This window comes from Cynocephalus volans, chromosome 3, assembly GCF_027409185.1.
Source record: "Cynocephalus volans isolate mCynVol1 chromosome 3, mCynVol1.pri, whole genome shotgun sequence".
NCBI lineage: Eukaryota > Metazoa > Chordata > Mammalia > Dermoptera > Cynocephalidae > Cynocephalus > Cynocephalus volans.
This window is the reverse complement of record NC_084462.1, coordinates 26,073,222-26,099,122: the sequence shown is the minus strand read 5'-3', so window position 1 is coordinate 26,099,122 and position 25,901 is coordinate 26,073,222. Positions and strand designations below refer to the sequence as shown.

The window sequence follows — 25,901 nt, the reverse complement described above, 5'->3', positions numbered from 1 at the left end:
CCCAAGGGACAGCACCAGAGTACAAACTATTGTTTCTGTACAGCTCCCACATAAACCCTGGTACGTTTGTCTTAATTGTACAGCAACGAGAGAGGACTTTTTAAACAGCCATTAAAGGTCTTGGGCTCAATGGGTAAGCCAGACAACATTTTTAAGGTTAGCTCAGCAGATTAGGAGAGAATTAATTCCTCAGGGGATGGGGCTGTTTGCCCCCTTTCCCTTTCCTACTTTCGTATGTTAGCTAACTACTGAGGATACATGGAGTTGGGTCTCTGTGGACCCAACTTTATCAGGAGTTGCTGCATTAACTCTATCCCTTCACTGACTTAGACCCTAAAAACAAAAACAAAACAAAACAAAACCATAGTTTCACACAGGAAAAAACTTTAATCAACTCCCAATGACCCTTACCCACACCCAATCTCAAAAACACCAATATTAAAAGTACCAAGAAAACAAATACAGGAGCAGTAGCAGTGTAATTTGTTATTTCGTTATTTTATAAAGGGTACTAGATGGGATATTTTAATTAAAATATACTTATGATGGAGAACGGGAACATACACATGTCCACAACAGGAGAAAACAAAGCAACTAGAAAATGGACTTTTAGCAAAACTAAAATTGCTTTCTGATTTTGCAAAAGAGGATAACTTTCTAAAAGTTTACTTTTGCAGAGGCTCTTGAAGGGGGAGCACTGATCACCATGCAGAAATAATGCTCCAAAGGGAAGCCGGTCACTGGCAGGCCCCATCCCCGAAAAAGTTCAAAGCTCCACTAACATACAGAGTTACATGAGCTTGTTTTAGAAAGTATCCTCTTTCCAAGAGTGTATTTAAAAGGTAAATTTATACAATGGTGTTTTTCTTATTTAAAAAAAAAAAGCCTGGTTTTTACAAGTCTGGGATAGAATAAAAACTTGTCCAACTAGTCTTAGCAATGCCAAAGCACTGAAGCTTCCATACTACAAGCCTTTGGGACTAAAAAGGAAACAAAATAGAACACAATCTTCAGAAATGCTCCTCCTGGGCACTTACTCTACCTCCCAAAGCAGCTTCAAGACCAAGGAAGCAGAGGGACAAGGATGTAGCCCTGGTTCCCCAGGTGGGTGAAGAGGCCCTCATCTACCTGATCTTACCTGGACCTGCTGACGTCTCTCACCCGGATTTGTCTAGCTGAGACCCAGCCTCTTCACCCTCAGGTGGCAATGCCACAACCTACACAGGACTCTGGCAGCAACCCGATCTCAGCATAAGGGGGTCTGGAAAGATGAGAAGAGTCTGAAACTAATGAATTCTCTCTCAAACTACAGTCTCATTGGTTCACTGTCTGTGGGAATAGAAGACACTCAACCAGACACTAACACAAAAGGCCTCCTCAGGGCCCACAGAAAGAACCAGTTTGACCTTATACTTGAACTCTGGTATTCCATATTCAACTGAAGTTTTCAAACATGTCATGAAGCGGCCATAGGAAGTCACCTAAGGCCAAATTGTTATCCACCACCAGCAGGCAATGCATGCTCAGTAAAGAGAATGATGCTCAGATAAAGGATTTTGGTTTGTTTTCTCAAGATCAACATAAAGTTCATTCAAGTAAACTGACAGGGAAACTTTCAATTGAATCCTGAAGCCACACAGTTAAATCAGTTAAATAACATCCCCATGATCCCCTGAAGAAGTAGCTATCACTGAAGGGGGTGGGGGGTGGGGGCTACAAAGAATTCATAAAATCCAATAACTCTCTAGAAACCGAATCCATTTCCTAGGCAGTTTTGCCAGAATGCTTAAAAAAGAAATTTCATTGAAATTTAAGCTAGGATGTCACATTTAGGAAAACAAGAGAAAAAAAATTAAGGTTTGTCTCTTAAAACTCCACAACGGGTTTTACAGTAAGCACAGGAATTAAATTATGGTAAAAGGGAGCTATTTTTACTAAAACAGGGTAGACCAATTTATCAAAAATGCCATTCGGCTGTGTTCATTACATTCAGGAATCTAATTTACACAATAGACATTTTGGCGTAATCTATTTTAGTCAATAAATACTCAAACTCCTTTAAGTTTTAATCTTATCGGAAATGCATATTTCACATAGTCTTCTTCCTAGTTAATCGAGAAATTTGAGGAAATTTCATAACAACTATGAGTCTGCTTTATCGTTCTTAGGAAGGCAAGGGCAGAAAACAAGCATATACAATTAAAGTTGTCAGACTTCATTTATGTATGTTTTAATCTCATCCGCTTCATTCCATACAAGTCTGCATCTGGAGTTCATCTGTTTTACTCCTAAAGGTACCTTAGGTCACTGTCAGCAGTCCTCCGGGTTAGGAAAGTTCAGCCAAGTTTACCTTTAGGCACACCTTAAGAGTTGGGAGCAGTAGCTGTTCCCCTAGTAAGCTGCGAGACCCCCGGAACGCCAGGCCGCCCTGGGCCCTCCTAAACTGCAGGATACCCCCACCCCACCCCACGCGCGCACTCCAGCGCTCACGGAGCTTTTGGCCCACACGCCGCTCACCTTCAACTTGGCTCCGGCTACGCACAACATCCACCTGGCAGAGTCCCGGGGCTGTCCAGAAGCAGCGAGCGCGAGGCTGGCACGTGCGGGACGGACCCCGAGGGCGCGTCGCTCCTCTGGGTGAGGGGTGGCAGGCAGGAACGCGCCCCCTGGACACGGCGGCAGCTTAGGCACGGGATGGGGAGCCCCGACACGATCCCCGCACGGCGACCGGGGCTCGGCGCGCGAACCACCGCCTGGCACGCCACAGACCACAGGGGCCCCACGGGCTTTGCTTTCGAGAACCCGACCCGGGAAAGCATCTCGGAGCGGTCCCGCCGCGCGCTCCATTGCACCCACAGACCCAGCAGAGCGGGCAGGACCTCAGAGGAGAGGCCGGAGGGGAGCGGGCGACAGGTCACTGGGGACCGCCCGAGCTCCCGGGCCCACGGCGAGGGCCTACCGGACCCGCGGCGGGGAGAAAGCGCCCCCCACCAGGGCAGCCGGCGCGCCCGAGCGCAGCGCGGGGCCTGAACTCGGGGAAAGTTCCAGCCCTCCTCCCGCTACTCCTGCACCCACGCCCGCCAGGCGGTCCCAGGATCCGCGACCCACCGGCACTGCGTCCGGGGCGCCCACCCCAGCCAAGTTTCCCCAAAGCACCCCCGCGGGGTTCCCCAGCCGCGGAGGGGCAGGTCCGCGCCACTCGCGCAGGCACACAAAAGAGCGGGGCAGTTACGGGGTTTGCGGGTAGCACCGGGGCGCTCCCCTAGACGTAAACAAACGCAGGGGTCCGTGCCGGGAGCCGCGCCGGGTGCGGGAGCGGCGGCGCGGCGCGCCTGGGCCCGCTGACAGCCAGGGGCGGCAGCCGAGGCCCCGGCCGGCCGGGGCAGGGAGCGCGGGCGCCCGCCCGGCCACCAGCCCGCCTGGCCGGAGCCGGGCCGCGCCGGTGGCCGCTCTGACCCTCCCCCGAGCCGGCGGCACCACAGCGCCACCAGCCCCAGCTCCGCCGCGCCGGCGGCAGCGGCGGCGGTTCCTCCAGGAGAGGCAGGCGCTTCACCCCCCACAGTAACTCCCCACAAACTTTCCCCGGGAATACCGCGGGCCGGGGGCGCGGGGCGCCCGGGCGGCCGCCGGGCCGCAGCCCCCTCCCGGCGCCCGCCGCCGTCGCCGCCCGCAGCCCGCTCCCCGCTCGCGCGCGCGCCCCGTGGGCCGCCGGGGCCGCCCCCTCCCCGGTCCCGCGGCGGCGGCGGCGCTGGCAGCGGCGGCGCAGGGCCGGGGGGGCCGCCCGGGGTGGGGGCAGACACCGGGGGCAGCGGTGGCGGCGGCGGCTCCCGGCGCCATCTTGGGCTGATCGATGAATTGAACAAAGAGGATCAATTTCTGATCAAGCGAGTTATCAATGGGGGCCGGGGAGCGAGAGGGACTTGTCCCCGACTCGGCCCCGCTGTCCCCGGCACCCCCCTCCTCCCCGCCGCCGCGGCCCCCCGGCGGCCGGGCAGCCCGGGGCCCCGGGGGAGGCCGCGACCGCCCGCAGCCCCCACCCCCGGGCGAGCGGCCGAGCGAGGAGAAGCCTGACCTGCAGCTGCTGTAAATCAAAGCGCTTCCAATATTGAAACATCGATCCCACATTGGCCGCCATCTTGAGACATATTGAGACGGAGTGAGAGGCTGATAGAGAGGGGGCTGGAGTTCAGGAGCCGCCAGGAGGCAGCAGGCGGGCGGCGCCAAAACCCGGCCTGGAGCCGGCCGCCGCCGCCGCCACGGAGGACGCGGACTCCTCCTCACGGCGCCGCCGCAGCCATGGCGAGCCCGAGCCGGAGCCGGAGTCGGAGCCCGAGGGTGCGGCGGCCGCCGGCCGGCCCCGCGCGCGCTGCCCCTGCCCCCTCCCCCCGGCGGGCGGGCTGGTGGGCGCCCGTCCCGCGACCCCCGCCCCGGCCGGGCCCCCAGCCCCAGCTGCGGCCGCCGGCCCGGCCCCGAGGGGGCGCTGGAGGGCAGCAGGAGGGGCGCTGGGCCCCGGTGGGAGGCCCCGGACCCCGGCTCACCTGGGACGCGCTTCGGGACCCCGGGGGTCGCGGTCGCCGGCGGTATCTGAGCGTACCCCCTGCGGGGTCCTTGTTTGGGGTGGTCGACCATGTTGGGGCGGGCGCCCTCGCGGCGCCCCTTTCGCTCGCCTTCGTGCAGGGCGCCAAGCGCGCGGAGCCGCCGCGACCACCTGCCCGAGCCCGGATTCCGCTCGACCCAGGCCCACGGCAGCGTGCGGGGGCGAGGCGCGCTGGCCGCGGGCAGAGGCACAGTGACCCCTCTGCGCCCAGCCGGCACTCGGAGACCGAGGCGTCCGGGAACAGCGTTTCATATTGGGGAGAGTGGGGTTGGGGGGGAAACCAGCTCTGACCCTAATGTCGCTGAGCACGTTAATGTTCCACACTCGGGCCGCGCAGTCCCTGCGAAGCACGAAGGCGCAGCGGAACGGCGGTGGCGCAGGGGTCCCGGCAGCCCCCACCCGCCCAAACTGCTCCAGCTTAGGCCACGACAGGAAAAGTCTTGGAGCACAGTTCTGTGTCCCCCCGCACCGCTTCAGCGGAACAGCCCAAGAAACTTCCTGCGGTTCAGACACCGCGGTTTTTACTCCTTTGGGTGCAGAAACTTGGAGAGTGTGGGTGCGCTTACTTAAAACAGAAAGCATGGTCCCATGTTTACAGAAATGCTAAATTTTTAACTAAAAGATAAGTTCTCTTTTGATTTCTTAGCAGAAACCTGGCAAAAGCACACGTTTTATGATCGTCATCTTTAATTGATTATACACACACGTGTGAGTTTGAGTTTCCAGTAGGAATATTGTACTTTTACTCTCCCGCACTTCATTTAATGTGTAATTAGTTAAACAAATCCCCAAATTCCTTAATCTTCAAAATTATATGTAAATAAAATATTTATGAAATACAAAATAAAACATGTAAACGGAAAATAATTGTTTTTCAACCGAGTTCGAGGTGTTTAGCGCTGATTAGTGGAGTGAATTCGGCATTTTTGAAGGAAGGGACTGGAAATGAAAGTCCCCGAGATTTAGAGAATCTCAGGTCTCGGCCCGCTGGCCAGCGGCCTGTTTCATCAAGGGGAAGCTTCTGAGGCCGGGAGGGGTTCACTTTGCGTTCTCATGGCAGCCTTGACTCGCGGGAGGGGCAAGAAGCAGGTGGGTTGGGAGCGCGCGGGTGTTGGGGGCGCGTCGCGAGCCTCGGCCCCAGATGCTGTGACGCCGCGCCGGGCAGGGCACTGCAGAGCTCGGGTGGCCAAGGGCTGCCTGGGGTGGGGCGCCGGAGCCCGCGCGAGCAGCCAGCCCGCGGCCGCGCTGCAGCTCCGACCGCACCGCCCAGTAGAGGGCAGCGGCGCCCAGACACTCGGGTTCTCGGGTCCCAGTGCACGTGCCCACCAGCGCGCCCCGGCCCCTGCGCCTGGCCACTCCCTGTCCCAGAGCCAGGCTCCTGGTGGGAAGCCGCATGGCCATCTCAAGCCATTCCTGACCCGATGAAATGTCACTTCTAACGATTCTTCCCCCATCCCACACTTGGGAGTAGCCTGCCCTCCCTTCGTATTTGTGCGGTGGCAGGCAGGCGAGACCTGAGAATTGCCTTAAAGGTGGCTAGACATATAAAATGTGCATGGGCTTTAAAAAAAAAAAAAATCCTCCCGTGGGAAGGCTCAAGGAAGGATCAGGGAAATGGTTTGGATTTGGTGCAGATGTTCTCAATCTAATTATCGTGTCGATCCCCTGGGTTTGAACCAAAAAAGTGAAATATATATGACCTGTGTAATACTCCAGAAGTACATCTGGTTGGAATTCAAGGTTCTGAAGCCACGGCAATATTTTAGAAATAAATTTGATGAGTATTAAATACCCTTGTTACATTTCTGGTTATATTTATATTATTTACATGCTAACCTGACTTGGTAGAGAAAAACTACATTGGATGACCCAATGAGGGAGAGAAAAAGTTTAGAATAACTTTGCCAGCACCGCACAATGTTACCATTTTAAAAGAAAAATCACTGGAGATAAACTACTGACCAAAAATTGTCTTAGCTAAGTGAAGTAATCAGTAAGGATCTAAACAACAACAACAAAAAATACTTTTAAGAGTACGTTTTATTTTTCTTGAGCATGTATAGACATAGAATAATAGCAAATTATATCAATTTCCAAAGACCATTTTCTTTCTTTTTTCAGATTGATTTTCAGCCTCACCATTGCAAAAGCTCAGGAGCCCCCACTGACATCCAAATATAGTGTACTACACAGCTGTGTACTGTAGAAAATATATAGAAAATGGGAAGGTTTTAGGACCTAGATTTCCACTGGTATCTACAAAAATATTACAATAATGACTATGACTTCCCAGAACACAGCATGAGAAAGGGGTGTGTTAGCAAGATAACTGACCCAGTACAGAGAAGCACCTTGGCTTGTAATTGATATTACTTAGAATGAAGAACAAGAAAAATGATACAGAGGTATTTGGTCACTTTTTCATGTGCAGGCTCTCCCTTTAGGGGAAGAAAGCTCACAGTTTTCAAGTACATGACTAACTCGCCACCCCAAGCTTTCAAAATCAAGTTCCCAGTAATCAGATGGGGGGACTTACCAAATGTTCGTTCCTGACACCTTTAAATGAAATACAGCTTAGTACCAAATAAGGCAACTAAACAACTCATATATGAGCCCAGAATTTCTACATCTCTTTTCTGACGCACTTTATTTTGCCTAAAAAAAACTGAGTGGCCACATTGGGGGTATGATAATACTAGTTAATGTAACTTACAGAAAATTGTAAAGCACTTTTAGGAGTTCACTCTTCCCTATCCTACCACTGGTGGTTTCTCCTCTCCCCAGTTATTTACATATAGTTTATTAAATCCATTAAGGTAAAAATGGGCAAATTCTCCAAAATACCATATGAGTTGATTATTACTAAATTGGTCCTCCTTCAGTAGCCCCAATGCATTGTGTTGTTTTCTAAAGATTCAAATTTAATAATTGTTCTAATATACTTAACATAATTCCTTGAAGGAATTTGCCATCAAGAATTTCTTCCAAATTGAAAAATGTCTTACACTGTAGGGCATTATTAAAAAGGCCATATTCTTTATCCCTCATGAAAGAGTCTTTATGTTCTGATATCTTATTTATTATAGACTCATAAAATTAAGTTTTACCTAGAAACCTTATCCCCAGGAAAAATTGGGGAGTAATCTAGAGTTTTTACCAAATTATAAAAAAATTTAAAAATCCAGAAATCTATTCTATGCAATGTGCTTCAAAGGAAAAAATCAAGACATTCATTCTAAAACCTTAATTCACTTTCTGAATATTTTTTGTATTCAAATTACTGGTTTTGAATAGTTTTCAACAAGAAATATCTTAGATATCCAGAAAAAATACATAATTCTAAATGCTTTTGCCATAATTTATTCACAAATAAACATAAAGATACAGCTATTTTGATGAGTGGTAAAAACCAATCACACTCTTAGTAAGTCTATGGGGAATCTCAATTTTACAAATAAAGAGGTTCACAATTATGTCAAGGTATTCCTTCAAGGTGACTGAATTTGTAAATTTTTTATATTTGGTAATATCTATGACCAGACAGAAATTTTGAGACACTTTGAATTTAAAAGGCTTTTTCCTTAAACTAAAAGATTATGAATAACAGAGGGAAATTATTTTTCCTTTCGTCTTTGGGGACTGCTTTCCAGAACCATTTGGCATAGGCTGCTGGAATAAATACAGAGAAGATTCCAGATTCTTTTATTTTTTTGAGCTCAAGAAAACCAAACTACTTTTAATTGTTTTGTTTTTAAAATAATACTTTATGTTAATTATTTCTAAGTACACTATTCACTGTACTATGTAAATACCCACCAAATAAAAGTACACATTTTGCTACATGTAATTACATGTATAGTACATAATTCACCTCTATACGCTAAATGTATGTGTAGTTATATAATTGTACCAAGAACCTGCCAAACTTGTAAGAACAAACTATAATGATTTCTAAACAGTAGACGCTCCTGTTCACCACCTTCTCAGCCTGTCTCTGGTGACAGCATTTTCAATCTCTAATACCCTTTTTGGAATCTTCAAAGACTTAATTTCTGGCCTACCGTTTAACCCTGCCTTCCACTTCTGGACAGCATATGTTGACGACACTTGCTCTAGGTATCTTTCTACACCTCTAATGATTACATTCTGTTCTCCTTCGCTTGTCTTAAACAAGAAAGCTTGCAGCTTGGTCTTTCAGATGGAGGTGACTTACACTTTGAAAATACATCTCCCTTAATAGACTGAACTGCTCATTGCTTTAGGACTTCCAGGTTCCTAAAAGGGTACCTGGAGCCTTTCGTTACCACACACACTTCCAATCACCAGCCACTTACTCCTGGCTCCAGTCTCTTTCTACCATACTTATATGCTAAAATAAATCTTGTTATATAGAGTTTATTGGAATATCACTTCTCACTTTTCCCTTTTTACCTCCTCCTCATCATGGGACGCCCACATAAATGTCATATTACATATTTCCTGTACACTGTTAAAATAAATGACATCCTATATGACTCTCACTGATGTCATTGTGAATCACTAGAAATTAATAGTGTGCATTGTCAGTAGCATGAAAGGGCTTGAAATATGTAAAGCACTTTATAAATATTATTATCTTCCTTATTGTAAAGTTCAAGTTCTCTGCTAAGATCTTATATTAATTCCTTTTCTTTCCTCCTGGGAGTTATGAGCCATGTGCATTCTATTTATATTGAGCTCTCATTACTAATATTGCTCTTATAAAACCAGTTGGCCATCCAATATTTTAAATGTACAACTGTGTCCCTGGTGCCAGGACCTATAGGGCATATACATGGGTTCTTTTGGGTTTTTTAGTTGTATTCACAATACAAAGCAAAACATGGTTTTCTTTCTCCACAAGCTCTTTTAGGACATATCTCTGCATTTGTACATGTGGAGTTGAATGAAGATTTGTTTTCGTGAAATGTAATTAGATTTTCTTTTGTCATAAGCACTGTCAGATTGTATATTATTTTTTTCCTTGGTAAGTGTGGTTTGTAAGATTTTGAAAGCTTGTTCCAATAGAAAATAGGGAAGCTGATATTTCTGGCATGAGTAGAAAACTTTTTTCATTCCCTTGAGCTTTGTTCACATTAAATAGTTGATCTAGTGTCAGTTTTTGAGAGTCTGTATTATAAATAACTTTCGAGGTTTAAGGATCTACCTTTAACCAGGGAAGAATTTCAGAGGATGTCAAAATTTTGCTTTTCTGTGAGAGAGGTGGGCGGTCAAAGAAAGAAGCCAGAAAAGTGGGCCTCTAATCTAGCAACTATTTTTTCTCATTGAAATATTCACACACATACACGCACGCTTGTATAAGCTGAAAAGCATAAATGTTAAAGAAAAAAAATAAAATGCAAATATTTTCATCACAGAGGTATTTCTGGTAACAAAACAAATCAAAAACACCCAAATAGAATGACCTAAATGTGCAACAATATGGGAATTATTAAATAAGTGGTGAAATATTATGTAGCCACTAAACATTATGTGTAGTAAAATATGTAGTGACGTGGAAAACTGTTTTTATATGATAAAAAGAGAGTAGGATACAGTAAGAGATCAGCCACAAAGAAGAGCATATTCTGCATCCACACAGAATTCCGAAAGAAAACTATCTGAGATGCTAACAGTGGGTGTCTCTGGATGATGAATTTTGGGGTGACTTTTATCTTCTCTAACATTTCTGTATTTTATGTATTTTCTACATGAGCATATACTATCTTTATAATGCAGGATAGCAAATATTATTTAAAATAAGGATATGATAGACTCTGTGTCATTTCTTTAAATGATAATTTTAACTCTAACCTAGAAGGGGATGTGTGATCTAGTGATTACAGTAGACAATTGAAAACAGAGAGGGAAAATCGTTGTCCTAATTTTGCCACTGAGTCATTGTTTGACTTTGCCTCAGGTTTCCTGCCTGTAAAATGGGAATAATTAATACTTTCTTGTAAAATGCTTTTGAGCTCTCCAAGGAAAGATGCTGTAAAGGTGCAAAGTGTTGTTCTATTAATAGTGCTAATTGACATGAATATAAAATACAAAGGCATTTGAGAGAAATTGAAGTCATTATGGTCCAGTGGAGGAAGGCTCAGCATGTACAATGCCAAATGCCAAACTGTGGAGGATCGTTGTGTTCTTTAAAAAGGTTTTTTTGGGCCCAGCCCGTGGCGCACTCGGTAGGGTGCGGCGCTGGGTGCGTGGCGACGCTCCCGCCGCGGGTTCGGATCCTATATAGGAATGGCCGGTGCACTCACTGGCTGAGTGCCGGTCACCAAAAAAAATAAAAAATAAAAAAATAAGAAGGCTTTTTTGAGACAGGCGAGAATATCATCAATAATGCTGGAAAGTCCATTGTCCAATCACCAAATGCTATGTGCTGAGCAAAGCACTGTGTCAGACACGATAAAGAAACGCAGGAGCAGCAGACAAGGTCCCTGCCCTTAGAAGCTTACAATTTAGCTGGGAGTGGGAATAGGACAATAACATGTGGGGGGAAAAAAAGATTTCACCTTAAGCACAAGACTGACAATATCCAGAAAAGGAACTGATCATATGCTAATGTGTGCCCTAGTATTAGCATTGATCTGAGCAGAAAACTGAGATTCATTCTCAGTTTAGATGAACAAAAGATTTCAGAGATAAGGGCTGTTGGATAGGGCAGGATTTAAGGAGTGGAGAGAAAGACAGAGGATATTTAGGACTGGAAAAAGCAGGTACAACGCAGCACAGGCTGAAGCTGGGGGCTGGGGGCTGGGTGGGGGGGTGGGACCGAGCAGGCTGATAAACTGGGAGCCCAGGAGGTGGGGCCCAGGCTGGCATCTTAAAGACCTGCTAGATGGGAAGATGCAGGTGGCATCTCTGAAGGGGCAAATGGAGAGGCTGTCATTTTGGATGATGTGCCATCATACTGCAAGCAATGTGCAGTTCCTGCAAATGACCCATTCCTACACAAGAGCCCATTTCCAACTCCCTTTGTCAACTTCCCAGTCCAGCCAGTATTTAAACAGCAGGTCTAAGGAGAGGCAGTTTGTTGTTAAAACACATGACCATCGAGTCAAATTCTGGTGGAGAACTATTCCACCTTAAGCATGTTTTCTCATCTGCCTGACTGTAAGTTTCCACAACAGAAAGGCACACCTCACATCACGTGCAGAGAGGATTAAATGAGAAAATCCACATAAAATGGTTAGAGCTCTATCTGTATACAGTAAGTGCCTAATAAAAGTCAACTGTTACTATTCGATCTCATTTGACTGCATTATAACCATACACCCTAACTTTTCTTTTCTGCACCCCTGCTGGTATTTTAGCACCATTTTATAGATAAGCAGACTAAGACCCAGAGCACCAAAAAGCTGCCTTTGACAGAGAGATTGGATTTCTCAGGTAGGGACCTGCTCAGTTTTCTGGCCACCTTTGAATGATGTGATCTCAACTGTCTCCTCCCAATGTCTTTCTGAAGCAACCGATGCATTTATTTATTTATTCCTCCGACCAATATTTATCGAAGGCCTCGCGCATGCCAGGTCTGGAGCCTGAGTTAGGTTAATGATTGCCAGTTCTCTGTTTCTTCTCCATCGGAGGGCTAAACACTGGGGGAAGAAACCCCAGGATTAGAGAAGACCCCCTGCCCCTGCAGCACGTCATTACTGGTTATTAAACGACTTTACTTCCCTTATATGCATTCTTCATGCAACAGAGAGTTGTAATCCTTCTGCCTCTTTTGTTTTGGCAACGTAACCACTTATTACCAGAATGAAATGTGTCTTTAGTAGGTCTGACCTTGGCAAGGGCTATTCTAATATTCTGCTTCAAGGCCGATTTACCTGGGACCTTTTATTCAAGAAAGCAGGGCTTGAGATCACAACCACATACAGAGAAGCAAAGTTTCCTGCTTTCTCAAATGTGATGTGAAATAAAGTCACCTCAAATCTACAACTGCTCCCGAGGCCTGTATCAGGCTGCTGGGTGATGACGGTGGTGGTGCGATGGCAGTGTGTGCGCGTGTGTGCTGAGGCAGCTGGGAATGCAGGGTGGCAGGGGTATACAGGAAGCATGTAAAATGCACTAGCTCCTGCACTAGAAAAAGCTTAAAGTCTAGCTGGGAAGACCTCGAAAACGTGTAATTGTAATCCTATAGGTTGTTTGATGTGCACAAGAAGACTCCACAAAGCCCAGTCCCATGCAGGTCGGTTGCTGTAGATGGCAGATACTGCTCTATAGACTTCAGGAGCCAAGGCACCCAGCCCGATTCCCACTCAGCCGTGCACCTCCCTCAGACTTCCTTCTCTTTTAGGGAACTTCTGAGGTCAGGCCTCCCCCAAATAAAATGTTATGGGAACTCTTGTCAGGGGACTGGAAATAGAACCATGCAGGACATCACTATTACCTACCGACCTCCTGAGATTGGAAAGGAGGCCAGATTGGAAGTCACAAGTCTGGAAGAGTCATCTTAGCCTGTAAAACTACCTAGTAACAACAATTATTATCCTTTGAGCTTTACAAGAGCTTATCTCTAATCCTCAAAGCAAGTTTGCAAGGTAGGAAGCATTATCCCCCTTTTACATATAAGAAAACTGAGGCTCAGAGAGGTCCAGGGACTTTTCCAATGCGAATTACTCTCTAGTAAGCCAAAGTCTGTGTATTCTGTACCATCCAAGAACTACATGTAGCTGCTCCCTCATACCTGAGTCTCAACCTGGTCAGAACCTACCTGGGATGTCCGAAAGGAGCCTCCCTTTCACCCCTTCAGGAAGTCCTGGGTATTGCCTGCCCAGGAGGGATCTCTCCGTCTTACCTTGCAGCAGCCTGTTTGCCAGCAGTCCTCCCAGGTGGAGATTTTGTCTCCAGACATCTCTCTGTGGCAGTGGAGACTCCAGACACCCTGGTCCAGGGCATCTATAATAAAGATTGATAACTTGACCTTGGTCTTGAATGAGACATCGATTGCAAGTGAGAGACAATGAGGAAGTCAAAAGTCCCCCTTGAGTACAGGAAGACGGGATGCTTGGCAATCTAAGCTGCTGGAGAAGGGTGTGTTTTGCTAGTCATCATTGGGAATCTACTTACTAATTGCCAAGGGTTCTTACTTCTTCACTTTAGGGGAGTCTGGTGTAGTGCAGTGTCCGGTGAGGTATCTGATTAACAGCCCCATTCTGGCTTCAGCTACGACTGAGAGGGTGGGGTTATGGATATGCTATTAGAGTCCAAGGCGCACAGTTTAGTTAAACAATTGCAAGTAATTCCAAGTCAGTATCTTATTAGCCTCTCTCATTCCTAAATTTAATACTGACTTGTGAGTGGGAGGTGAGATTCGTTTACACAAGCCCCATTTATCCGATAGCATTTTATTACCAACCAAGTCAGCCCAGGTGGTGGGGTTTGGTTTTGTTTTCTTTTGGAACTTGTCTACGCGTTTCTGTTGAGCTGGTTACTTCCCACCCCCACCTTTGAATGCCATGTTTTCCTTCAAAAACAGGCTCCCTTAAGGGGGAAAAAAAAAAGAAAAGAAAAAGAAAGAAATGACCCTCTGCCCCCCCCCCCCCCCCCCCCCCCCCCCCCGGCTGTCCTCTGTAGCCTGATCTATTTAAGATCCATTCTCTTCAAACAAATCCTGCCCCAGTTTCTCCCAGGGCCGCCTCTTCCCCTCCTGCTCTTTGCCTCACGCATTTGACACCAGCTCAAGAATCTTGTAGCTTCTCGCCTTTCCACTCCCAGCGGAATTTGTTATTCAGAACTTCAAAGCGGGGACGTGTTTGCACCTCTTGTTTCAAACAATAGGCCAAATTTCCTGTCGCTGCTTCTCTTAAAAACTGCCTCCCTCGCACTGCTTGGAACAATCTCAGCAGCCACTCTACAGATGAAGAACAGAGCTAAATCCTCACCCAACCTGCATCTCAAAGGAGAGAGCGCCATGGAGCAGAGGAGGTTATAGTCAAGGACATGAGACAGACCTATGTGCAAACCCTAGGCTCTTCACACAGCTTTTTAGCTGGGCAACTTTGAGCTGGTTGCCTAACCTCTCTGAGTCACTGTGTCCTTATCTATAATATCAGAACCATAACTAACCCATCTCATAGGGCTATGGTGAAAATGAGATCAAATGACGAGGGTTAAGAGCATAGTTCCCAGAACCAGGCTGTCTGGATTCAAATCCAACACATTCTTTCTCTATGTTTTGAGGCTTAAATTGTTTAAACTCTGTGCTTGCATTTCTTAATCTGTAAAATAGAGTAATTATGGAACGTAACTTGTAGGATCTTTGTTAGGATTCAATGAGTTAATACACAGAAAGCATTAGACCTGGCACGATCATCACTCAGTGACGGTTTCATTTTTCTTCTTCCTTATTCCCCACTTCAGAAGGGATTTTTTTGCCCCACTTTCCTTCAATAACTCTGTTTCACACCCTTCTGCCTCTTTCCAGAGACAGGACAGCATTTTGTTCCCCAGCCCAGATCCATGTCCTATAATGTTTGTAGTCCATCAGGAGTGTAATATTTGTTCTTGCTCCTGGAGTATTGTTCTTTGCTGAACTTCAGGATGATGAAAATGCCTGAGGAATAGATCCACAGCATTGCAGTTTTGGGGCAGGGAAACTGTTCTGTATGATATCGTAATGGTTTGTGCATGATATTACGCACTTGTCAAAACCCACAGAACTGTACAACACAAAGGGTGAACCCTAACCTAAACTACGGACTTTAGTCAATTTCAATGTAATACACTCCATCCATAGGATTCACTACTTATAACAAATATACCCTACTAATGTAAGATGTTAATGGTAGAGGAAACTTGGTGCAGAGAGAGATATAGGGGAATTCTCTGTACTGTCTGCTCAATTTTTCTGTTCATCTGAACTGTTCTAAAAAATAAAGCTTATTCACTAAAAAGAAAGAAAATAGCCTCCAAGGTATAAAGTAGGTGCTCTTGCATGTCCCTGCCTCTCCCAATCACTTACAATAATGACCAGCAGCCAGGAAGTGACCACATGCTTTCATGGATGATGCTGGAATTAACAGCCACAATCTTGTCCTAAGGTGCTATGCTAATGGCCCACAGTGAGTCACCGTTGTCTCTGGAGGTGACAAACCAGACAAGAGGCATTCTCAGGTCACATTTAACTTTTGGTCTAGCCAGGGTCTACAGATCACAGTCTCTTCAGTTCTGGAGTAAATAGTGTTGGGGGTAGATGGCCATACCTGAGGTACTTATCTCCTTGTCTACCTGTCATTCCCCATCTCTCACTACACACAAACACACACACACACACACGCGCGCGCGCGCACACACACACGTACACACACACGCGCACACACACACACACACACACACACACACACACACACACACACACACACACACACACACAACCTTGAGAGTCCTGGGCTCTGTTGTAATCATGGTAATGGACTTGCCTGTCCCAGACTTTGAGCCTCTACCCCTGAGCCACTGGCTTCCTCATTGCTAGAGATTACGGTCATGTGAATCACCAAAGCTTCTCCCTAAGTGCAAAGGCTCCACAGCCCAAACTAAATGGAAGAAGCAACGGGTAGCACGGAATAAAAACAGCCTCTCCACCCACCTCAAATCTCACTGAGCAACTGGGTTCTTGTTGGTGTCCTGAGGCCAAGATTGCAGTAAGCACTGAGTAAAAAGTAACCGCAGCAGGACAGCAGAAACTTCAAAAACATTTTAAACCCAGACAGAAACTTCCCCTTCACATCCTGTCTGGTTGTCTAGTCCCCAAACTCTTACTCTGTGAGATAGAATTTCCATGGCATGTCACTGATTAATAAAACCATCAATTGAAATAGACTCCCAAAGTGTGTCATGGATAAGACTGGCCCCATTGCTGTTATCAGGCACTATGGTTGCTGATGACCCAACCAAAGCCAAATTGTAAGGTAATGGAATTTGATGTGAACAGCAATAATGGGAATTATAGTAGGTAATTATTACAAGTTGCCTTAGCGTGTGATTTAGTGGAAAAAGCACAAAATAGTGATGCAAAACATGTGGGTTCATATCAGGCCTGGCTGCTAACTGGCTGTGTGACCTCCTCAAGCCTCTCTTTTCCCATCTGTAAAATGGGGTCAGTAATATTTGCCTCACCGACTCCTAAGGAATAATTAACATAACATATGTCCTGTGTCTATCTAAAGACTGGTTTCCTTCCTTCAAACATGTTTGTAAATTTTTATGAATGATGTTTCTTTAAAATTTGCCTGAGCCTAAGAAGATACGGAAGGTTTAAAATAAATATAAATGATGTATCAAAGACGTCTTCACTATTTTGCTTTGTTTCCAAGCTTCTGATATAAATAATTTACATTGTTAAAAATGAGATAGCAGCAGGTCTTTGAGGGACAAAAGAAAATTCATTCTGAAATGAGGGATAGTCTTCATAATGAGGGACTACTGAGTAGAGGAAAAATTTAGAATTTAGACAAGCATCTTTTACATAGTTATTAATCTGGTTGGATAGGATTTTTAATAATTAAATGGTACTACTTCAATACAAGTGATATTTTATTAAGCTTAAATGAAATGTACATTTAGGAACTTAATTTGAAACATAGCCTACTTTGTTATGCTATTTTTCATAATTGCATATGTTTGGAAATTATGTTTTCCTTTCTGCTTTGCATTATCTGCCTACATACTTGGCCTTTTGCTTTATTTATGGAAATGTTATTTCTTATGTTTTAAGGAAATTGATATGAAAGCTCTAAATGACAAATTCCGCAGCTAGCTTCAAAAGTTTCTGACTAATTGCTAATGAAATATCCATAATAGGTGAGAAAGAAAGCATAAATTGCACTGAAATGTAACTTCATTTCATAAATGTCTCGTGCTTGTTTGACAGCTTTTGAAATTTTCTTTGTCATTTTGAAAATCAATACAAAATACAGTTAAACACCAGACTTAGCTGCTCAGCCTCAGACAAAATAAAAGATTGAAGGCTCCTGTGTCGCCAGCTGTCGATTGCTGAAGATCGTATTGCTTAATGCAATAATTTTTTTTCCTTCGTCCAAACATTAGTCAGCCTCCATGATCTCTCGTTAAAACCCAGATGCACACACATTATGTCTGTGAATTCACAGCACAATGGGATGGGACAGCTGGCAGTTATCAGTGTAGTTGATCAATACAGACAGGATGGTGATAAACTACCACCATCCCCAACCCACTCTCTCCCGTTTTGAGAGTAAATTGTGCACTCTGGCTACCTAAAAAGCATGGGTTAACCAGCTATCCTAACTGTCCTTTTCTTCTGGGCTTAGACTCTTCCTTCTTCAATGCCTCTACCTGCTCAACAACATTCACCATCTAGAAATGAGTTTACCCTGGCACCTTCGCTCCTGCATGGAAAGCTCCTGAGGGCAGGCACCTTAGCTTATTTTCCCTAGAAGACCTTTCTCCACACTTTGCATAGTTCACGGTTATTCTCAATTACCGCCACCCCACCCCTACATCCTCTCTCCACCCTCTAGTATGCCCTGCCTTGTGTGTATACTCCAGGGAGGCGACATTGCCAGGTTCCCTTGCACTCTGGGTTCAGTTCATAGAGGTCCCCACTGGAGATCAGAAGGTGGAAGAGAGGCTGGGATTTTGCTTCCCTTCTTTCTCCCTGCTTTGCCCCAGGAGTGTGGGCAGGACCTGCGTCCTCCCACAATTATGGCTGCCACCAGGCTGTCCCCTCACTGGCCATTCCTCTGCTGTGGAATACCGTCCCCTCCCCCTGCCCCTTCAGGCCTAGGAGTAGTAACGGCTTCCTGCTGTTGCTAATCTCAGGGGGCCTCAACACTCCTTGTTGGCTCCCTTAATTTTACCCCATCTTGTATCTAGTCCCTTCCTCTCCTGAATCATCTTCATTTGATCTGTTTCCTGCTAGTCCCCTGCCTGAGACAGCAGGAATTTTTAAATGTATATTTAATTTATACACGATGAGCGAAAATGAGTAAGGAAAACACATATGCAACTCAGCAAAGTGGAGTTCAGTTAGGAGTGTGTCCCCAGTGTCAGCATGTGCAACACCCAGCTGGCTAAGCTTCCGTGGCTTGCTTCTCTTTGCCAGCCTTTGAGCAAGGGCGGCAAGGACCGGTCTGTCTTCTTCCTTTTCACTGCTGCATCTCCAGGGCCTGGCTCTGTCAATAACGATGTGTTGAATGAGTGAAGGCATTAGTGACTGGTCTTGTTCAACTATAGCATCTCTTGCTGGGGCTGGGGCTGGGGCAATAGTCCTTTGCTATCCTGATCTGAGGGCATTTAGCTCTGAGGATTAAGTGAGAGGCCACTTAGGCAAGGTGCTCAAAGTGGGGGACAGTTTGACCCCTGTTTCCTGCAGCACATAGAGTGGTGAGGGGCAGTTAAAGATCATACATGCTCTTGGAAATGGCTCATGAGGTACCCTGGGAAATATCATGGGGAGACGTGTGGTTTCTGGCCTGGGTGACAATTGGGAAAGACACTTTTGCAAAGTGAGGCTGCAGCTGAGGACCAACAGAGGCACAAGGCCAGAGAGCACGGCCTTCCCTGATTGCCAGGGAACTGTTACATGGAGGAAGTCCAGGAACCAGCTGGGTGATCTTCAGCTTCTCCATTACCCTAGTAATAACACCTAGCCTTGAAGTCCAGATCCAAAGACAAGGTGTGTGAGAGCACCCAGTTCTCGGAAGGAAATTGGCCAAGTCTAACTTTGAAAGTCCTTCTTGGAGGACAATAAAAAGCAGCAACCCGGAGCCCCAGTGGGATTTCATGCACCTTAGATCTCAGACATCGAGGTCATTTGGGTACGGTCAATGCCGAGAGGACAAGGTCAGGGAAATGAAGGCAGTACAGGCTTTCAAGAGGAGCAGGACTGGATTTGAGTCTGGCTCAACCACAGACTAGCTGGGTGACCTCGGGGAGGTTGCTTACTCTCTAAGAGTCAGGGTCCTCATCAATAAAGTAACCAAAATTCCACAGACCCTCAGCACTGGTGGACTTAGCATTTGTGGGTTCCAGGATTTGGGACCAACCCCAAAGGTCTGTGGTCTGGACAAATTTGCAGTTTTACTGGATGCCAGCAGGCAAGTGTATGGGAGCTGGTAATTTTTCCAAAGCATATTCTGTCTAGTGGTCCAGTGACCTTCCTGGCTCCACTCATCACTGAGTTCCCATTTCGAGGGGTAGACTTATGCTGTGGTATATTTTCTGACTCTGGGGTTTGGAGGAGGGGCTACTTAAAATCTGTGATGCATATAAAGCATCTGGTATAGTGTGCGGTGCATAGGAGATGCTCGAATTCTGGGGCATGCTAGGACTTCTCATTGCAGTGCCACTTTGATGTCGTTAGTCTGTCTAGATTGTGCAGAGGCCACCTCGAGTCCTCTGGCCAAACTCTGAAAGGAGACTAAACTTCACGGGCTCACACCTCTGTGAAGGCGGCACCCCACAGGGAACATGGACTTCTACTCCAAGCTGGGCTGCGCTCGGCCAGGCATCCCTGCCTTACATTGGTATGAGGTGCGGCTGGAAAAAGGGGAACTAGAGGGTGATGCAGAAATCAGCTCTGCATGGCCTGATTCCTACTTTCAGGGGCCTCTGTGTCATGGGTGGTGGAAATGTGATGGAAGTGGACATCAAGTGAGTGGACCCTGGCTGTGTGTCAGGAAGAGAGGAAAATTGGGGACCACGGCTCAGGCCCTTCTGCTCTTCACTTTCCCTCATTTCCTCCATCTCAGCTTCTGTGTTCTCAAGTTCTCAGGAGCTAGGGACCAAGGCATCCACTGGGCACTCCCCAGGGCCACTCGGGTGAGCACCCTGAAGTACTCTCAGTTGGCCCATCTTGCTAATCTTTCAGTCTCTCCCCCATCTTCCACAGAGTTAAGCTCTCAGCCCCTATTCACCATCCCAGACTGTCTTCATTCCCTGTCCCCACCAAGACTCCTCCCTGCTCCCCAAACACACCATCCACACCAGCAGGGACCCATGGCCCTTTAATGGCCAGTGTCCACTCTGACTGGTCAGGGCCCGTCTCTTTGAATTGGAATTGTTAGAGAGTTTTCTAACATCACCCTGCCTGAACCTACCAGGCACCAGACTTGTCACTGACTTCTTCCATGCCTTCCCCCCATGCAAGGGGCAGGCATGTCTCTTTCCCCCTTCATGAGGCTACCCCAACTTCCCGGGCCAAGACTATCCTTTCACTCTTAGTACACGTCACACAGATTCCATCTCAAGATCCAACGTTACCTGCAATCTGTTGGTCTCACTGTATTTGTTACTTTCCAGTTTTTCCCCCTAGACTGAGCTCTTTCGGGATAGAAACCTTGTCGTATTTCTCTCCACATTCCCATCACCTACAGGCCTGACACATAGTAGGCACTTAATAAATGTTCAATGAATGCTGGAAGGAAGGAAGAAGCCAGGTTCATTCCTCAGCAAAGAGTCAAAGGACAAGGGTCATGAGGTCTAAGTCAATCCCTCTGAGCGGTTCATTTTCAGGATCTCTCTTTCTTTGTGTTTAAGAATGGGAGAGCGATTCTGGACACCTCCTATTGTGGTCAGGGGTGACCTACCCCAAGCTCTGCTTTTCCATAGTTTCCTGAATAACTCCCAAACATCTTGTGCTGCTGTGAAGACAGCTGGGTGAGGCTTGGACCCAGTACTGGCCATCAGCGAGCTCTGAAACAGATGAAATCCTAGCAGTCCTAGAAGCCAAGCTGGATGGCAGCGTGAGGTCATTGGATGCCTGAGATACCTGAATCAACTTGTTCGCAGCTTCCCCGGTCATGTTTTCCATAATTCATGATTCACATGAGGTTTTTAACAACAAAAACATTCAGATTACATTTTTATACGAGATGTTTTTCACTCCTTATACAAGCGTTATCAACCATTTTGATCACAAAAAAAATTCTGCCCACCTCCATAATTACTTAAGGATTTTTTTTTAAAACTTGTTTTTCTACTTAATTTGATTCAGAGATAGAAACTCTGGGTATTGGAAGGTGGCATTAACTTGTGGTTTCTCAGGTGACTCAGGCAATTTGATGATCCAATTTGTTTTCATTTGTGGGACAGAACATTATGTATTATTTAAAAAAAAAAAAAAAGGCCGTAGCAATACCCTAAAGTCGATTTTCCCCCTTTTCCTCTGAAAGAATATTCAAAGGAATACCCCATCTCTTTTTATTTCTCATCAATGCTTTTTAGTGGCTTATGCACATACCCAATAAGGGACATATTGAAACTTTGCTGAGAATCCCATCTCTTTGAATAAAAATGAAATTTTCCAATTCCCCAATAAGTAGCAAGACAGCTTATTACTGTCATTACTCTCACCATTTTAAAGCTCTCCATTGATCCTTATTTCTCTACTATCAGAGTTGCTGCCACTTCAAGGGTGAATCTCATGCCAAAATGCCTTCAAACAGCAGAAGGGGAGAAAAAAAAAAAAAGATTTCAGAACAAAGAGAAATGAATTTTGTGTTATAAGGATTTCCTCTCAGTTTTTAAAAATTCCAAAAAGGGAGAAAATTCAAGGATTGGGTTCCTCCTTCTTGTGCCAGTAATGTCCTATAACGCAGCTATAAACATCCCTATTATGGTCCTTTCAAAATGAGTTTGCCTCCTCTGGTTCTTTCTGTGCTGTGAGGCCCAGGGCAAAGGTTCACTCCTTGGAGGTGAGGGTCCTCTCTCTAACCAGGCGTGGGTGGATGCAGCCAGCCTTTTGGAAGGACAGCATAGCGAAGGATGGGGTGCCGCCCAGCATCCCTCCTGGACTGACACCCTCAGACCCCCTGCTGCTGGGAATGCTGGTGGCCAAAAGCCTTCAGCTGAGTCTTTTTCCAAGGAAGACACTTCTCAAAGTCAGCTGCCTTGCTCAAGGTCATGCCCCTCCCAGAGGCAGCCAATATCCCATGGCTGGTCATTGTAGGCAGTATAAAGGCCCAGGCACTGTGCCACAAGGTGGGACAGCTCTGATGGGGGGGTGGGTCCCAGTTCCAGAGGACCCTCCAAGATTGGCTGAGGCCTTTTGTTGTGACTTTATTGCATCTCAACCCTTCCCCAGCTTCAAATCTGCACCCCTCACTTCCTTAAAAGTATTGATCCAGACATACGGATCCATTCCCAATAAGCTTCCTGCACACACATCTCTGTCTCAGAGTCTGCTCCCTGGAGAACCTGACCTAATACAAGGAGGGAGGTGGGAGGGGACCTGACTGGGAAGAGGCTGCTGAGGGGTTGAGGGTACTGGTCAAGGTTAAAGCTTTAAAAACATAACTGATGACTCTTGGGATGCCTCATGCTCCCCTTTTCTTTTTGAACAGCTTTATGGAGACACAATTTGCATACCATACAATCCCACCTGTGTAAATTTCACCATTCCAGGGTTTCTGGTGTACTCAACTAATCTACTTTCTGTCTTATGGATTTGCCTATTCTGGACACTTCATATACATGGAATCATGCTATTTGTGGCCTTTGAGTCTGGTTTCTTCCACTGAACATAATGTTTTCGAGGTTCATCCATATTGTACCATGTATCAGTGCTTCATTCCTTTCGGTGGCTGAATAATATTCTGTGTATGGATATACCACATTTTATTTATCTGTTCATCAGCTGATGGGTGTAAATTGTTTCTACCATTGGCTGTTATAAATAAGGTTGCTGTGAATATTTGTGCACAAGTTTCTGTGGGAACATACCTTTTTATTCCTTTGAGTATAGACCTAGGAGTGGAATTGCTGGGTCATAAGGTAACTCTAAGTTTTCCAAAGTGGCTGCACCACTTGACAGTCCTGCTGGTGGTGTCACCCTCATGCTTCATGAATGGGTTTTCCTGGGGGGGGCGGTCTTTCCAGGATGTGCATTTTTCACCCCCTCGCCATCCTCACCTCTGACCCATTTCCAATGATCTTTATCTTCATCACTGAAGGTGCATCTGAAATCTCACCTCTCCCAGGAAGTCCTTCCTCACTATCCCTGTCCACAGGGGTCTTTTCCCCCTCTCTTCATGTACTGATTGCTTTGTCTTCATGGCACATGGAAAGAGGCTTTGTGCTTGGCCCTCTCTGTGTCCCTAGAGCCAAACCTGGTGCTGGTTTGCTTGGCTCAATGTTGATAAGAGTTCCATGTTGATTGAGTTGGGCAGGAGTGGACTGGACTTGGGGAATGGGAGGGAGCCTCAGGCAATAAAGGACAACTGGCCAGAGATAAGGCCTTAGCCACAAATTCCTTTGGCCTGGCCAGCAAGTTACCTGAGGGCACAATGACATTGTTGCAACTTGCTCTCTTTTGTTCACCTTAACCATGGAAAGGACCTTTGTCTGATTTCTTTGAAGCCTTTAACCACACCAGCCCCAGCTAGGTGGAAGCCTTTTGGGGCTGAGCTTTCCAATATGGTCTGACGCCAAGATTTCCCAAATGGCCTCAGGGATGAGGGTCAGAAGGAGCCAGGCACCCTCTGTTAATCACAAAACAGGAAAAACCATCTGTCTAAGAGGATAAAGGCAGGAGGCACTAAGAGGAACGCTGGGGGGTGGGGGTGGGGGTTCCAACTCTGTTGCTACCTTCCCTGCCCACGCCGACCCGGACCCCTGTGTAATTAACTCAGTCACCTAATCATATAATCACAGAAGTATAAGCACTTGGGGCTGGAAGAGATGAAAAAGATTAGCTGGTCCTAAGTGAGGTCTGGGGACCAGTAGCATCAGTGTCCCCTGGGAGCTGGTTAGGAATGCCCCACCCTGGACCTGCTGAGTCAAAATCTGCATTTCCACAAGGTCCGCCGGTGATTCACATGCATATTATAGCATGAGAAGCCCTTCCCTGCAGTGACCTGACCTTGGAGAGCAGCCTGGTCCATATCTTTAGGCACTACAGAAAACTCCTACTTCCAAAATGCTGAAACTGGATTCACTACAGTGTTCACTCACAGGTCCTGGCTCCATGTCTTGGATCCCTTCACAGTGGGTTCAATATCTGTCCCATATGACACCCATCAAACAGAGTGGAAACCTCCAACCATTTCTGAGATGAACTAGAAAGACCGTTACCAAAGAGTGCAGTTTGCCTCTCAGCGACATGGTATCAACACAGTGTCTGGAGGCCCCCAGGGTTACAGGATAGGGGTGGGAGACAGCTCTAGAACTGCATGTAATCTGTTCTGACCCAGTCAAGGTGCTGGTGACTGCACAGACACGGCTGGAATCCATTACTGTCAAGTTTGACCTCATGCAGGGGTTTGGGAAAAAATTGTGCACATATTTGGCCTCCCCATCCAATAGCTGCTGGAAGTTAGTACACAAGTATATAATTATTATGCAAACGTTCTGTGAAGGAAGCATCATTATACCCATTTTACAGATCAATAAAGCGAATCACTTAGAGACTGATGTTGTACTCAGAGGCAATGAAACTTGAATGGGAACCTGGGAGCCTGGCCTGCAAGCCTCTTGCTCTGGCTAGAAGGGATAGGTAGCAAAGCACTTTCTCATCAGCTAGGCAAGACCGATTCTGAAACTGAGCAGTTGCCCAGAGAATGCAGTTTAGATAAACTCCAAGATGCACATGAGATGGAAATAGCGACGGAGCGGGAGCATATACCATTTTGCCCACAAGAGATGCAACACATTTTCATAGCTGAAATTTACATAGCTCTTTATTCATGAAATTATGAACAGCTGCTATTTTGCTGCATTCCCAAGAAGAGTTGAAAAGGCAGCAAAGAAGAGAACAGACACGTTAGGCAAACTCCATCTGCCCCTCATGTCTAACACTTTCTTTCCTGCAGATATCAGACAATGGGGTTACCAGATGTCACTGCCTGCTCAGGAAGGATCCAGAAATGTGTATGACTGTGAGCCAGCCAGCACGGGCGACCGCCTCTTTTTTCCTCTGGAAATTGTAAATGTGCTCACTCCTGTCTATTTCTCAATGGCTGTCCTGAGACAAATGCTCTTCCCAGAGGAATGTTGATGGTGGTGGATTCTCAGAGGAACTCCAGATATGTCACTCCAATGTAGACCAACGTCCACTAACCCTGGCTTCCTCCTGACTTTGTAGGGGACTTTACAGTGTGCAAGTCTCCTGCACACTCATCACCACACTTGGGCCTTGCAGGGATTCTGAGAAGTCAGTTATCAGCTCCTTTTACAAAGCGGGAGACTGAGGCCAGAGACCAGAGGTGACCATCTGAAGTCACCCGGCCAGTGGTGGTGAGGTCCTCGATGTGGCCTTTCCCCATCATGTTATATCCATGGAGTGGTACCCTGTGGG

The 25,901-nt window shown here is 46.5% G+C and overlaps 1 protein-coding gene across 10 annotated transcripts in view; it reads right to left on the bottom strand.

Annotated features, from left to right (window-relative positions):
* The window catches only part of CUX1 (cut like homeobox 1), a 349,741-nt gene extending 345,435 nt beyond the window's left edge, over positions 1-4,306 (bottom strand). For 3 of the 10 annotated variants that reach the window (XM_063091580.1, XM_063091581.1, XM_063091584.1), the window contains exon 1: positions 2,518-3,303. In XM_063091580.1, coding sequence (XP_062947650.1) covers positions 2,518-2,847 — 330 coding nt within the window. In that variant the 5' untranslated portion in view covers positions 2,848-3,303. Of the gene's footprint in view, positions 1-2,517; positions 3,304-4,072 lie in introns of those variants that run through there. The other 7 variants (XM_063091582.1, XM_063091583.1, XM_063091585.1 and 4 more) reach the window with 4 other exon arrangements.
* Positions 4,307-25,901: the final 21,595 nt, after the last annotated feature.